At 40.1% G+C, this 16,773-nt stretch overlaps 1 protein-coding gene across 2 annotated transcripts in view; it reads left to right on the forward strand.

Moving 5' to 3' along the window:
- LOC126210353 (X-ray repair cross-complementing protein 5) overlaps positions 1-16,773 on the forward strand; it is a 167,742-nt gene that overhangs the window by 126,240 nt on the left and 24,729 nt on the right. For both annotated transcript variants that reach the window (XM_049939567.1, XM_049939568.1), the window contains one exon: positions 13,765-13,971. In XM_049939567.1, the coding sequence (XP_049795524.1) occupies positions 13,765-13,971 (207 nt within the window). The remainder of the gene's footprint in view (positions 1-13,764; positions 13,972-16,773) is intronic.

The raw sequence follows: 16,773 nt of genomic DNA on the forward strand, positions 1-16,773 counted from the left end.
TTTAATGGAAAAATTGAACTACCGGAAAGTGTGCGCAAGGTGGGTGTCATGCATGCTGACTGAGGACCACATGCGGCAACGACTTGATGCTTCCCACGCGTTTCTTCACCGCCTTGCAGCCGAAAAGGACAACTTTCTGGACTGAGTTGTCATGGGTGACGAAACCTGGGCAAACCACTTTACACCTTTACGGAAAGCAATTCAGCTCCAGCAATGAGCTGAAAGAAGAGGTTCATAACTTTCTGAACAGAATGGTGGTGAGCTGGTATGACATGAGCATACAAAAACTGCCACAGTGTCTACAAAAATGCATCGACAGAAATGTTGATTATGTCGAAAAATAGCTAAATGTTTAAGCTGTAAACTGATGTAAACCATTGTAGAAATAAACAGGTCTATGCACTTATAAAAATATAGGAGACCTTACTTTTGGGATTATCCTCGTACATAGGGATGTCCAAATACTTTTGACCAGATAGTGTAATCAGTAGGAGTGTAATTCAAACTGTAGAGCTCCCACTTTGCTTGTTCAGTAAATATTTTCTAGGTTTTAAAATACAGGGAGATGCATAAGTAGGTATACAGTAAATATTATTATTATTATTATTATTATTACTACTACTACTACTACTACTACTATTACTACTACTACTACTAAGTATAGAAAATAGGTTGGTAATTAAATGAGAATGAACAATTTATTATAGAAAATTACAGAAATTAGATATTTGAAGTCACAATAAGTTCAACATGTTAAGTGCCCATTGTCTTATGTGCTCAAATTGCCAGTGTTCAGGGTTTAAACATTCCTGTTGTACACTCAAGCACACTTTGGCACTGGAGGTCTACAGTGTTACATGTCTTGGCATGTTCTCTTATGAATTGACACATGTCATGAACAGTACATGGTTTTCTTGCAAAGACTGTATCCATGATAACATCTCAAAAGAAAAAAGTTTATTGGGATAAGGTCTGGTGATTCAGTTGGCCTGTCCATCTATTAGGTAACTTGTCAAGAAACCCAAGCAGGGTTAAGTGTAATGAGGAGGAGCTCCAGCTTGGTGAAAGTAGAACTCTTTATTACTCTGCTGTAGACTTAACTGTATAATTGCAGTATGCAACATCATGTTGAGATAGGCACTGTGGGTAACTGTTGTGTGAAAGGAGAGGGAGGGGGGGGGGGGGCAATGGTCCCTTGACTTGAAAGGTGTGCCCAAACTACTGCAACCTCAGGTTGATTAAATTGTTTCTTCAATTACAGCATAGCAGTTTCCTGTGGTGTAGTACATACAATCATGCCTGTTAACAGCACCTGACAGCTTAAGATTTGCTTCATCAGGCAAACAGATTTTTGGAATAATGCCATCATGTTGCATTTCTTCATTCAAAAGAATCTTGCAGAGTTTTAAATGGTGATTAATTTTAAATGGTGATTTGTATCATTCCGTAGTTATTTGTGAAGTAATCTTGACTGAGACACTTGCAAAGGGCATGAAAATTGCTATAGTGAAGCCTCTCCACAAAAAGGGAGACACAACACAAGTCTCAAACTATCGTCCAATCTCCCTCCTGTCCACTTTCCTTGAGAAACTAATACACTCCAAAATTGTAAGGCACCTAGAAAACTTTGGCATCGTAAGTGATAGACAGTTCGGTTTCCGGAAAAGTATGTCCACAACTGAGGCCATATTTTCTTTCACAAATGATATACTGGAATCCCTAAATAATAAAATGAAGGCAGTTGGAATATTTTGTGATCTGTCCAAAGCCTTCGACTGTGTGGACCACAAAATACTCCTCAACAAAGCACGCCACTATGGGATCACTGGGGCACTGGGAAGCTGGCTAAAATCCTACCTCCAAAACAGGAAGCAGAAGGTAATTCTCAATGGGAGCAATAAAGAGGGAGAGGTAGTAGAGTCAGACTGGAGCACTGTACTCCATGGAGTGCCCCAGGGATCCGTCCTTCCGTTGCTGTTTCTGATATACGAAAATGCCCTACCTTTTTCATGCAGTACATGCAAGTTCACCATGTTTGCTGACGACACCAGTATTTTGATTAGTAACAAACAGCTCACTGATATAGAGGTTGATGCCAACAAGTTACTTACAGTACTATTAACCTGGTTCCAAGTGAACTCGCTCACAGTAAACCTGAGCAAAACAAATTATATCCATTTCAGCCTAGACCACAAATTCCCCCAGGAGATTACTGTTTTAAATAACAATAATCAGATAGAAAGGGTACACTGCACCAAATTCTTAGGCCTCCACATAGACAGTAGGCTCAACTGGGACCACCATGTCCTCGAGACTGTAAAAAGGCTGTCCTCAGCAATTTTTGCCATTAGGACAATCTCACAATTTGGAGACATAAATGTCACGAAGTCCACATACTTTGCATACTTCCACTCCATTATGTGTTATGGCATCATCTTCTGGGGCAATTCACCCTCGTCTAAAAAAATCTTCCTCATGCAGAAAAAAGTAGTCCGTATAATGTACAGAGTACCCCCGAGAACCTCCTGCCGTACGCTCTTTAAAAAACTTGGAATACTTCCCACAACCTGCCAGTAAATTTTTTCCCTAATGAGTTTCTTGGTTGACAATCCTGCCCACTATGAAACCAATGAAAGCTTCCATTATCACAATACAAGAAAGAAGGCTGACCTCCACTTTGAACTAAAAAGTTTAACTCGGGTACAGAAAGGAGTGCATTACTCCAGTGTCAAAATAGTTAACTTATTACCGAGCTATATAAAAAGTCTACGTAGTAACAGTGCATCATTCAAAAACAATCTAAAAACATATTTAATCGAGAAAACGTTCTACTCACTTGATGAATACTTCAACAGAGAAAAGTAGTCTTTGTATGTATTTATATTTACTGTTGTTTGTTTATGTTCCTTTTGTTCCTATTTGTAACCATATACTTACTGTGACAAACAGGCTTTTGCAATGTGATAAACTTTGCATAATGTATTATTCCTGCGACTTTATTTTAGTTCATTATTATTTTTGCAAGTCTTATGTAATTTATGTCTAGTTCTGCTCTTGTAAACTAATTGATACCATGGTCTGTGAACATATATTACTCAAGTTGTTCTACATCCTAGCGTCATACGCATAACAGGATCTATGGAATTTGTAGATAAATACGTAAATGTTGCATTAGGTTACCCAAGGATCTACAGGAAATGTGCAACTTGACACAGGCTCTGCTTTTTTTATTTCTTTGGGCTTCATATAAATCCCTAGTACATAACAACCATTTCATTTTCAAAGGTGATAACACTCGCTGGTTGACCACTCTGTGGTGCATTACAGATATATGAAGTTCGATCAAATTTTTCGCACTACTTGTAAATTAATAGCCTTTTGGTTGAGGTGTATTCTATTGTGTCCATTCCCATTGAAGCTGTTCAGCATTCTCTGTCTTCCAGTATTATTTAATTATCCACATCTGTTGGTTGGTGCTTATATTACAAGCTGTGATTATCAGAATATCTGGAAGAAGGTAGGGAAATGGTCTTAGAAGAGATAAAAATATAGTATATTGATAATATTATGAAAATGATAGATTCCTTGTCACCGTACAATGTAGATGTTGAGTCACAGAGAAGCATAACAACAAAAAAATGCTAAACGTGTGAGCTTTTGACCAAAAGGACTTCTTGTGAAGTAGACAATACACAAACTCATTCATTCAAGCACAACTCGTACACACACGACCTCTGTCTCCAGCCACTGAGGCCAGACTGTGAGCAACTGTGCGTGACAGGAGAAGCAGCCTGGGTGGTGGGAGTAATGAGGAGGCTGGGGTGGGGAGGAGGAGGTATACCAGGGGAGGGTGGTAGAGAATAAAGTGCTGCTTGTGGGAGTGTACAGGGATGAGGTGGGGAGGACAGGTTAGGGCAGCTGGGTGCAGTTGGAAGGTTAGACGAGTGGAGGGGCAGGGGTCGAAAACTAGAGAAATAGAGGAGAACTCTCCCCTTCTGTAGTGGTTAATAAAAAAATAAATGGAGAAGAGAGACCGTGAAAAAGGGGAAAAATGAAAAGCAAATCGGACTTTGTATTACAGAAAAGCTATCGGACTTCATTATTCGGAAAAGCTATTGTTGGGGTGGTCCTTGTGGCGTTTTTGAGCAAAAGTTAAACCAATTTCCACTACTAAACTTACTGAAAAGAAACAGAGAATAACAAAATGTAACTGACATGGGGAAGTGGCGTAGATAAATCATCCTTTACCAGGTTAACTTGTCTTCTTTCGGGCGGCGTCCAGGTCTTCAAAAATCTCCTTCATTTCTGTGTGAAAAGTCGGCTCCGAAATCTTGCAATAAGTTTCATTGTCCAGGAATTTCTAATTTATACCAATTAAAATAATCTTGATACTGTATGCAATTTAATTTACTTTGCTACTTCCATCCTCCGAATTTCTTAACAACTTTCACAATATGTCTACACATTAAAATCAGATAAAGACTAGCTAATAAGTATTTTGTTTTTACGTCTTCCAGATCACGTCTGCCTTAAGCTTCAGCTAACAAGAGACAAAAAAAAAAAAAAAAACGGATAGAAAACAAAAAAAGTGTTACCATTTTAGTATTTTCTCTGCCGTCGAGCGCTCATACCGCTGCGACGGGATATTTTTTATCTGAGGGAACGAGTGTAGTGCGGCGAAATTCAAAGCCCCGCTACATCGCCCCCTCGACTGTCACGCTAAAACATTTAGCTTGGCAGGCTAGCAAACAATAGAATAGATATACCTAAATGTCTATTATACATATTTTCCCAGGAAACGCCACATGCATACTTAGAGGATTCACTTGGTTTCTAAATCTATATACTACATACACTTGTTACAGTTTTGATCCTTTTTAGACAATTAACATATATATGTTTACATAGTGTGTGTTTGAGCAAGCTGCTCACCAGCGCAGTTAATGTTGTGCGCTTCCAGCGTTGGTTTCCCAATGCATCTCTGGCAGCACGTAGTCTTTGCGCATGCGCAGTAGCATCACTGAATTTCGCGTGCGGCAGTTTCAAAATCGCTGCGTTATGACAGTCTTGAACACTATTCACTCTCACATAGTGTTCATTACAATTTGTTATTCCAGCATAATTGGCGTGTTAAGTCCGGTGACACCATAAGATTGAGCGTGTGCGTGATCTGAAGCAACGTCCATGTCTTCTGTTACGACACAACACTCCAGGTCCTTGTGCGTTTTCATGACTATTGTTCCCGGGGCATATATGGTCGATGTAGTTTTTAGCCTCCACATCGCCTATGACAGGTGCTGAGTTTATTGTTTCTAAAGCATCTGAAGGCCGGCCAGGAACAACGGTGTCGATGTTCGCAAAGGTAGGTGTTTCACCACGTTGTTTACACTTGCCAACAAACGTTCATTTGCAGTGTGAAAATCCTCATTATCGTTGGAGTAAATTGCAGTTTATATCGATTTACAAACAGTTATTTGGTTTATGCACCATAAGTTTCACAAACAACACAAAATTAGTCGTTTATAACGTTCACAGTTTGCAACACTTTTTTGCAATATTTACATTTTAACAGTTCACTTTGTCCAAGCATGTTTACATCGTTAATTATGAAAGCTTACATTTCGTGGTCACATTTCAAAATATGTTGACAATATGTAAAGTTTTAACACATATACAAATACATATAAATTTACAAGAATATGCATGTGAAATATTTACACTAAAAAATTATACTAAGTCCCATTGGCTTTCTTTTATTGGGGTATTAATTTCTTTTTTTGTTCAGGTTGGGCGTGCCAAGGGATATCAGACTTGCACGGGCTTTCCTTCATTTATTATTTATCTCTTTCTTTTGATTCCATATCTTAGCTAGTGGTTGACCAGGCTTGTAATGCCATACTCAATTTTCTTCATGTCTTTTAATTCATACCTGAAAGTTTACTGTCACACATTATATTTTTACATTCCATAAACAAACAATACCCAGCTGCAGGAGGTGGTGGGATAATGGAGAAAGAAAGAAAGATAGACTGGAAGAAACTATTCACTACCTATAAACTACCAAATCCTACAGCTACTACATGAAAAAAGAGAACATAATACATTATAACGTTTGCATCACCTTCAAGGGGTGTTTGAAAGGAGGTGCTTACAATTTACCAAATCATGGGTAAAGGTAAGTGTCCTTACGTCAAGTCTGTGTAGTGTAACATCATGACAGATTCTCTGTTTGTGTGGTGATTGTTCATATGACTTAGTGTATCATACCTTAACAAATCCTTGCATGAGTGAATCGCATATCTGCTCAGTACTTCCTCAATATCTCCACTTCTTCTGGATACCGTCTATACAAATGGAAAATGTATCTCAGAGAGTGTCTCTCTCATAATGTGTATTACATAATGACATATCAAATTTCCTCTCAAGAGTTCAACCATGAACTTTCTTCTACTTTAATGAAGGTTAAACATTATGTATATATCAATATAATAGAGGGAAACATTCCACGTGGGAAAAATATATATCTAAAAACAGAGATGATGTGACTTACCGAACGAAAGCGCTGGCAGGTCGATAGACACACAAACAAACACAAACACACACACAAAATTCAAGCTTTCGCAACAAACTGTTGCCTCATCAGGAAAGAGGGGAAGGAGAGGGAAAGAAGAAAGGATGTGGGTTTTAAGGGAGAGGGTAAGGAGTCATTCCAATCCCGGGAGCGGAAAGACTTACCTTAGGGGGAAAAAGGGGGAGGTATACACTCGCGCACACACACACATTTCCATCCACACATGCTTGCTAAGGTAAGGGAGCGGAAAGACTTACCTTAGGGGGAAAAAAGGGGAGGTATACACTCGCACACACACACATTTCCATCCACACATGTGTGGATGGAAATGTGTGTGTGTGCGAGTGTATACCTCCCCTTTTTTCCCCCTAAGGTAAGTCTTTCCGCTCCCGGGATTGGAATGACTCCTTACCCTCTCCCTTAAAACCTACATCCTTTCGTCTTTCCCTCTCCTTCCCCTCTTTCCTGATGAGGCAACAGTTTGTTGCGAAAGCTTGAATTTTGTGTGTGTGTTTGTGTTTGTTTGTGTGTCTATCGACCTGCCAGCACTTTCGTTCGGTAAGTCACATCATCTCTGTTTTTTTTTTATATATATATATATATATATATATATATATATATATATATATATATATATATATATATATATATATATATGACAGAAAACCCTGAGGAAGCAAAAGATAGGAGAGTTATTAAGGCTGTTATGCGACTCGTACAACACCTCTACTTAAGCGAACAGCTCGACGTCGGCTGCACGGGTGGTCACTTCCCCTTTGCACTTACCTTGCATAGCCTGAAAAGTCAAATGTTGTCTTCAACATAGATGTAATTTTGTCATCTGTTCGCTTAAGTAGAGGTGTTGTACGAGTCGCATAACAGCCTTAATAACTCTCCTATCTTTTGCTTCCTCAGGGTTTTCTGTCATATGTAAGTATAAGTATAATAAAGGCTAACATGGCACTAATTTCACTTTCGTAAAAAAAAAAAAAATTATATAAATGTATTCAGATGAGGGCTGTGTAAAAACTATATTTCAACTTAAGTTCCTTAAAATATCATTCTCATGTCTGAACACAAAATATAAATGTTTTCTTCCGCACAATGGCTTAACAAAACTTAACGAAAGGTTACTAAGTTACACTTCTGAAATAAATTAAAGCTTATGTGTTTACGAGTCACATTCTTATTACACTTCTTTCAACAGCTGTAATCATCATTATGTTCACTCTGCTTTTCTTGCATTCGTTCATTTTCAATGGCACTGTAAATAGATTCACCTTTAACGCCTTGTACTCACGTGTTCTAACTCATCACAAATGTTTTCTTTCAAATTGAAATTCTTATATAATCTTAAAGATGTAGACTGTTTACTCACTTCTCTATGTAGCACAATATTACCAAAACATTCTCACTCATTCCTTATTCACATATTCATCATAATATATATATCCTTATACATTAAACATATTCCTCATCAAACATTAATATATCACATACATGGGGCCATTTGGCACTTCCATTCTCATAAAACTCCAATAATATTTTCCTCAAATAATCTCTTGTCTCCATCAACTACTTCACAGTAACTTACCTTCTTATATTAACTTAAATATTAACTCATTCATACTGATCATTCATTCTTACATCCTCATTCATTCTGCTACATACTTTTGTCATTACTGATCTCAATAGCTATTATCTCCTGTCATTAGAGTGCCTTGAAATAACTAACTAATTGTTGGTTCACCTTATAATTTACAATTAACAACAAATGTAACCTGCGTAGACCTCATTCCTATATGAATATCTTTTCTCATTCAGTAAGTGTACTCACCTGGGTTTACATTCTCTTCATAATTATGTGTACAAGTGTAACTGCAGTATATAATTTCCATAAATTAATGTTTGTGTTCTTAGGCTGTATAACTTAATGTTCGTGTATTCAATACAAATATTTACGATCTCGTTTTCACAGCAGCTTGCTCATGTTCAAATTAGTTGTCATTATATTATGTTGTTTTAGTGCACAAAGGGTTTCAAATGTCTGTGGGGATGCAGACCCCTCGGCTTGTGAGATAACAGGTATTCTAGGGAGTAACAACCTGGGTGAGGTATGCTTGCTATTCTGAAAGGACCTGAATATAATAGCTGCCATTTTCTGTTCAGTTGTTTTAATTTTGTAGACTTGGGATGTGAACGCAAAAGAACAAGGTCATCAACCTGATAGGTTTGTTAATTCCTTTCCGCTGTCATTTTGTCATCGTACCTGAGGAAACAAACCGTCTCAGCCGTTGCGCTCTTACAACACCTCACGACCGAAGCACGAGCGCTTAGCTCGGTCGTCGACTGTTTTCTGTCGCCTGCTGTGTTTGGCCTGGTTCATTGACCAGCTCCACTATGTTTACATTCCGGCCGGTTGGCGCCCACGCGTCAGCTGATGGCGCGCCGCAATTGTTATTGCTACTTCGTGGCGGGGAGTGCATAACTGTACTGGGGAACGGGGGCAGATTCCGTGGAGGGTTATGATTTGTCAAGCGTGAATGTTGTGTGTTCCACATATTTGGTTGGTGATTTTTGGGATTGTTATTGTTTTGGTGGTAATTATGACTGTTATATGGCATGTCAAAGTAGCCCGGGTTGTACCGGTTATTCTCACGTCTCCTATTGCTGTTGTTGTTGTACTGTCTGTGATTTTCATTTTGCTTGTAGTTACCATTTTGATATGGGCGATAATTATTGTTGTTATTATTATTCCACGAATTTTTGCGGTTGTTCCTACCGTCATACACGTTTCCATTTGAATATGTTTAGCGCGCAGGCATCGTATTGTGTCGCGGCGCAGACGGATGGTTCCACCAACCACCGTCACTACGGTTCCTTTGGGGTGGGTGCTGATTTTGTTTACTAATATGCGTAAAATTTGAATGGTGTGAATCGCCTCTGTAAACTACGTCCATTTGATCTAAGAAGTTTAAGAAAGTCTTAACATCATTCTCCGGTACTCCTATTAATCTGTCTCGGTATGTAAAGGGTAAGTGGCTCTTTAAAGTGTCAATTATCGCTGGCAAGTCGGCTGGTTTGGTCCAGTACAGTGTCTTGTCTAGGTACCTCTCAAAGTATTGTCTTAATGTCTCTTTTTTAGGGTCATAGGTCTCGGGGTTGCACACTTCTCTCCTTAGACTCTGTTGCTCATTCTCGGACCAGAATTCGTCCAAGAAGGCTTGTTCGAACTGTTCAAACGTAAGGCACCGCTGCTTCATAGCGGCACCCCACTTAGCTGCACAAACGCATCATCGGCCATGCCGGTTGGCGTAACTGTATTGACGTAGTTTGTGTCACTTGCTACTCTAGGTGTCGTACCGTAATATTGCTCGTTTGGTGGAAAAGAAAGCGGCACATTGTAATTTTGGCTTGTAATAGGTGATTCCGCAATATGGGTTCTGTCTGTGTCATTAGCCATGGTTTTAGCTGTTTTGTCGTTCCCTGACGATGCATTTGCACCAATCGCCAAACACGGCACAACATTGTCTCGTAATTTTGTCACTTCATCTTCTATGTGTTTTGTCTCTTCTTTAACATGTGTCTTTGTTTTTGAAAGTATGTCTTCTGTAATTGTTTCAAGTTTTTTGTCCAGATAGTCGTCACACAATTTACATTCATGTACAATTCTTTCGGCCATGTTGGTGTCGTTGTTTAGTGATGCGAGGTCCGCTCGATCTTCTAGTTTTTCTATCTTTTCTTTGAGGTGGGTTTGTTCAAGAACTACCATTGTGAGCTGTTGGGTAATATTTCCCACTTCTTCAGTCAGCTTTTCTTGGATGGAGCTAGCTGAAGTGTGGGCCTGAGCTAACTCTTCCACACGAGTGTTCACTTCCTGCTGCACATTAACTATTTGAGTTAACTGATTCTCACATCGGGTGATATTGTTTTTTGTTTCATGTGTGAATGTAACCAAAGTTTCTTCCTGTTTAGTGACTCGGTTGGACAAAGTCTCAAAGCTCTGGCTGAGCTTTTGAGTGGTGTTATTTAATTCTGTCATCTGTTTTGTCGTTCGTTCAAAATTTTCGGTCATAGTACGGTTTAATACGTCAAATTTTTCGTCGCTTTTATCTAGCCTTTGTTTAAAGTCCTGACCAAGTGCGTCCAGTTTTGCGTCAATTTTCTGACTAACGTCTCGTTTCATGTCTGCAAATAACTCTAATAGTCGGTCCAGTTTGTCAGTTTCCTGTGTCCGATTTGTGTCACATTGCTGAATTTGTCTCATATTCGGTTCTGACATTGATGTTAACAATGGCGCTGACGGTCTAGTCTCGCGTCCATTACACATTTTGTCATTTAAAGTCGCCATCTGTGTATTATCACAAATGTTGCGAGTTTGAGGCAAAATCATTGCATTGATCTGTGAACTCGTCCATGGAGGAAACGCGGACTTTCTTGTTGGTTGAACGATGAATCTACTTCACTTAACTCATCTGCCGAAACTATCTCTACCTTACCGCGTTCCATTGTAATAGGATGTATAATCGTAAGTCAAAAGGGGGAAAATATAAGACTGATTAGACGAACGTCGGCCGAAGAACCCGAGACAGAAGCCAATAGGCAGTTTGTCAACAAGTGGCCACGAAAGCCTCAACAATTTTGTGATTAATAAAGATTTGACTCAAATTTAGGTTAAAATATTTTCTCGTCAATGTAAATGATTGCTCTATTGCAAACAATGGTTGAGAAAGATGCAGCAGGGCGGACAAAATTTTTCGTAACAAATGACTGTTTGGCAGTCAAATTCACGATCTTCACATGCTACAACAATACTGTAATTATCACAAACTACAATAGAGACAGATGATTTTGGAAAAATCTAGAAGAAAACTACAGGATGCGTGGAAAGGGAAAAATGGATTCTGCAGTTGGCTATTGAATGTTTGAATGAAACATAATTGTGTGACTCACCATTAAATTTTCTGTCCTGCAGCGGCTGGTCAAACACTTCTGCGTAAATCGTATTCGTCAAAATATGGGTTTTCTTAATACATCTCCATCGGATAATCACCAAAAGGTCTCAAAATAACAGTTTTGCATCAATATGTGCCATGAAAAGAAAACAGATTGAATTAGTTACAAAAATTCTTTACAATAGTGTTGTATAATCATTTGTACAATAAAGTTGGTGTTTTTGTTACCCTTTAAACTTCAGGATTTTTTGTTATTCTCTGTTGGGAAAAAATACAAATTAAAGTTTCAAATTTGCTCAAAAACGACACATCCGAAAATTGCGTCCTATCGCGGGAGCCAGTTGTAGTGGTTAATAAAAAAAAAAAAATAATAGAGAAAAAAAGAAAAAGTTTGAAAATGTGGGAAGTAATCGTAAGCGAAAATGGGTTTTTTAAAATCGTTAATGACCGTGAAAAAGGGGAAAAATGAAAAGCAAATCGGACTTTGTATTACAGAAAAGCTATCGGACTTCGTTATTTGGAAAAGCTATTGTTGGGGTGGTCCTTGTGGCGTTTTTGAGCAAAAGTTAAACCAATTTCCACTACTAAACTTACTGAAAAGAAACAGAGAATAACAAAATGTAACTGACATGGGGAAGTGGTGTAGATAAATCATCCTTTACCAGGTTAACTTGTCTTCTTTCGGGCGGCGTCCAGGTCTTCAAAAATCTCCTTCATTTCTGTGTGACAAAGTCGGCTCCGAAATCTTGCAATAAGTTTCATTGTCCAGGAATTTCTAATTTATACCAATTAAAATAATCTTGATACTGTATGCAATTTAATTTACTTTGCTACTTCCATCCTCCGAATTTCTTAACAACTTTCACAATATGTCTACACATTAAAATCAGATAAAGACTAGCTAATAAGTATTTTGTTTTTACGTCTTCCAGATCACGTCTGCCTTAAGCTTCAGCTAACAAGAGACAAAAAAAAAAAAACGGATAGAAAACAAAAAAAGTGTTACCATTTTAGTATTTTCTCTGCCGTCGAGCGCTCATACCGCTGCGACGGGATATTTTTTATCTGAGGGAACGAGTGTAGAGTGGCAAAATTCAAAGCCCCGCTACACTTCCCTGCACCCACTGTGGCATTACACAGCTTCCTATCCCACCAGTGTGGCCAGTCTTTTTGCCCCACCGCTACTTCTCTCCTTTTCACTCCCACCACCCCAAACCCGTCTCTCCACCTGTCTAACCTCCCAACTGCACCCACTGCCCTACTCTGTCCCCGCCACTTCCCTGCAAGCAGCATCTTACCCTCCCCCACCCCTACGCTGCTATCTGTCTCTGTCCTTGCCCCACCCCAGCACCCTCCTTACCCTACCACCGAGATTGCTGCTCCCGTCGTGCGCAATTGCTCGCAGTCTGGCTTCGGTGGCCAGAGACAGTGGTTGTGTGTGTATGAGCTGTGCTTGAGTCAAAGTGTGGGTGTGTGTTATGTACTTTTAAAGAAGTCCTTTTGGTCAAAAGCTCACATTTAGCAGTATTTTTGTTGTGCCTGTCTCCTAATTAAAATTCCCATTACATGGTGAGTAGTGGTGTATTCTTTTCATAATATTCAAACAATGGAAGCTCCAGTTTGGAATATCAAGAATGTAAGGAAAAGATAGATTGCTACTTATCATTCAGATGACATGCAGAGTTGCAGTCAGTCACAATTAACACACTTATACAAAGCTTTCGGCCACAGACTTCATCAGAAAAAGAAAGAGAACACACACGCACATTCATTCACACAAGCAAGCACACCTCACACACACATGACTGTCATCTCCAGCACAGATCAAAAACTGGATTCCCAGTTTTAGGATGTTGGGACCACTTTGTCTAGTTCAGCTTTCAGTTCTTCATTTCCCAGTAACCTGATGATCTGTGGCTTCATTGTCTGTTGGTACAGGTTTTGGTAAAACTTCATTGAAAATTTTCTCAAAGTGTAATAACCCCAGACACAGTGGTGGTCCATACCCAAAAATACTGTTTGCTACATGTATTGTTAACTGGGGACTACAGTAGCGACATCCTATTCAGAGAAACTCTTTCTTATTTTTCTGTGATCTTGTTACTAGCAGGTTCTTATTAGTCATGTCAGGTTTGTTTCATTCTGTAACACAATATCTTTTATTTTTTCGATAGTTTAAAAATTAGCCATGTTAGCAACAGAAATGGTTAATACTGCTTTATTTCATATGAATTTCAGCATTCAACAGTATGAAGAGTGCAATAGAGAAGCTTGTGGAACGTTCATTCTCGCCCCAGCAGTATCAGAAGGCCCTCTCTGCTGTCAAAACTCTCAGGAGTAAATCTGTGGACATAGAACCACTCTTATATAATGAGTGGATCACTCAGCATAAGAAAATGCTCAAAATGTTGATGAAGGAAGAATTCTGGAACATGATTGTTGCAGGTAAGTCAGATAACCATATGTTTAAAACCAAATCGTTGTAAGGGCAGGAACTGTAAAATAATACAAGGATAGTTCAGTAGCAGCCATGTTAAGAGTGGCAACACCATTTTCCTCAAAAACAAACTACACTGTGCAACAAATTTCCATTGAAAATTTGTAAATTACGTATATTTAGGATTTCTATGTTTATTGGGACGTAATATGATGTGAAATAGATGCTGAAAGACATCCTTAGCTCCAGCTTCAGTAACATGTGCCCTGTTTTATACCATTGACATACATATTTATTCAGTTTCATTTTACTCATTGCTGTGTGTTGCTTCTGTGACTGTCTTAATTTCATAAAATAACAGACAAATCGCCTACAGTCACAGATCGTGATATAGTATTTCGAGCTCAGAGGGCTCATTTTCATGTGCCTGACCACTCTACACCATTCTTCAAATTTGGGTTAATACTGATTGTTGTGACTCGCCAATCATTCAAAGCACCGCCGCGCAATTACGCGCGTCCTCTACGTGCGGCGCTGTCTGCCAGCCATGCAGCAGCTGCGCCACCTAAGCGGCCAGCCGAGCAGCGGCCGCTAGACTGGGACTCAGTGCTCATTCGAATGCTAACGTGTACACATGTCTTGCTTGTCAACTTACTCTGTGACTTATATGTGTTATGTCGTTCTGAAATATATTTGTTAAATTTGACGTTATAACAATTGGCGACGAGGTAGTGGATTTTTCCTTTTCACCGTTGACCCACAGGGTTCCATGGCTACTGTCGAGCAACTACTGCAAAATCTCCTTGAACAGCAAACACTTCTAACAGTGGCGATTCGCGATTTCATCGCGGCGTCAAATGCGGGGCGTTTCTCGGCGTTGGCTGTACCTCCTTTTCCTCCTTGCGACGACACGGCGGAAGACTGGTCTGATTATGAAAAACGTCTTCGACAGCACTTCTTGGCATTTCATGTCACGGACGAACAACCATGCAAGTCTCTGTTCCCTTCCTGTATTTCACCTCAAATGTATCGGTTGTTGTCGCAATTGGCTCCTTTGAAGGATCCTGCATCTTTGTCCTTTGCTGAAATGTGCTCACTTCTGTCTGTCTATTTTCAAAAGCAAACGCATGTGGTAGCCTCTCGTATTGCCTTTTATCATTGTCAAAAACAGCCACATCAATCCTATCACGCTTGGGCTGCTGAACTTCACGGCCTCAGTCGAAAGTGTCAATTTGTTACTGATGTTCACAAAGAATCCTATGCCGATTCCATGGTACGGGATGCTATCATCCGGTCGGCGCCCAACAAACATGCCCTTCAGTTGGCGAATCCGACTCTAGATGAAGTTCTCTCCATTGCGCAGTCTTTTGAAATTTCCTGCGCCGCTGGGGCGCAAATAGAGGCGTGGGGTGATGTCGGGGGAAATACAACCTCCGCGTCCACGCCGGCCAAAATGGCCGCAGTGCGGTCCCACGCGCAGCCTTGGCCTAGCCGTAAACAACCCGCTAAGAAACTGCAGCAAAACCCCCAGCAACTTCCTTCATGTCCGCGGTTTTTTACGAAACATTCACGCGAGGATTGTCCCCAACGTTGGGCTGTGTGTCACAATTGCAAAAAGAAAGGCCATGTGTCTTCCGTTTGCAAATCCGACCGCATACATGATGTTCATTAACATGATGCTGATTCTGATTCTGTGTTGTTTGTCAATTGCACTTCTTCCCTTTCAGGGAAGTTATTCCTCACTGTCCAAATCCTTGGTCGAGATGTTCGCATGCAAGTGGATACCGGTTCTGCTGCCACTATAATTAATTCTCAAGCGTATCTTCAGTTGGGTTCTCCACTCCTGTCACCTGTCACTCACCAATTACGGACGTACAATAAACAGAAGATTTCTCTCTTGGGACAGTTTAATGCTGAGGTATCTTACAAATCCGTCGTTCACACTGTTCCCATATTTGTGGTCGACCAGAGCAATGCAGAAAATCTTTTTGGTTTCGATGCCTTTCGCGTTTTTGGGTTCTCCATAGATGACTCTTTCAATATTGTCTCTGATGCTATTCCTTATGCTCAACTGGACTCCTTGTCGACGACATTTTCGTCCCTTTTTTCTCCTGGGTTAGGCCGTGCAAACGACTTTGAAGCTCATATCACGCTCAAACTCACTGCTCGGCCTAAGTTTTTTTGGGCTTGGCCCATTCCTGTGGCCCTTCGTGATCGGGTAAAATGGGAGTTGGATCGTCTCACTACTTCAGGGGTCTTGCTTCCAGTGAGTGGTCCTCTCCTGTCGTCGTCATTGCTAAGCCAAATGGTGATATTCGTCTCTGTGGCGATTTCAAAGCCACTGTAAATGCTCAATGCCTCATCGACACTTACCCTATGCCCCGTCCTGAAGAACTGTTCACTAAACTTGCTGGAGGCGATTATTTTTCTAAAATTGACCTGTCAGAAGCTTATCATCAACTTCCTTTCGACACTGCTTCCTGGCAGTTTCTGGTCCTTAACACGCCTTTCGGCCTTTATCAATACCAATGCTTGCCATTCGGGGTTGCTAGCGCCCCTTCTCTCTTTCAGCGATTCTTGGAACAATTATTGCTCCCTGTCCCTGGGTGTATCAATTACATGGACGACATTGTTGTCACTGGCTCCACCACTGAAGAACATCTTCAAAATCTCCGCACACTTTTTCATGTCTTACAGACTGCCGGTCTTAAGTGTAATCTTCAGAAATCACTATTTTTTCAGGCATCTATCACGTACTTGGGGTTTCAACTCTCTCGGGATGGTATTCGTCCGCTTCAGCAAACTGTCAC

Source organism: Schistocerca nitens, chromosome 10, assembly GCF_023898315.1.
Source record: "Schistocerca nitens isolate TAMUIC-IGC-003100 chromosome 10, iqSchNite1.1, whole genome shotgun sequence".
NCBI classification, from domain to species: Eukaryota; Metazoa; Arthropoda; class Insecta; order Orthoptera; family Acrididae; genus Schistocerca; species Schistocerca nitens.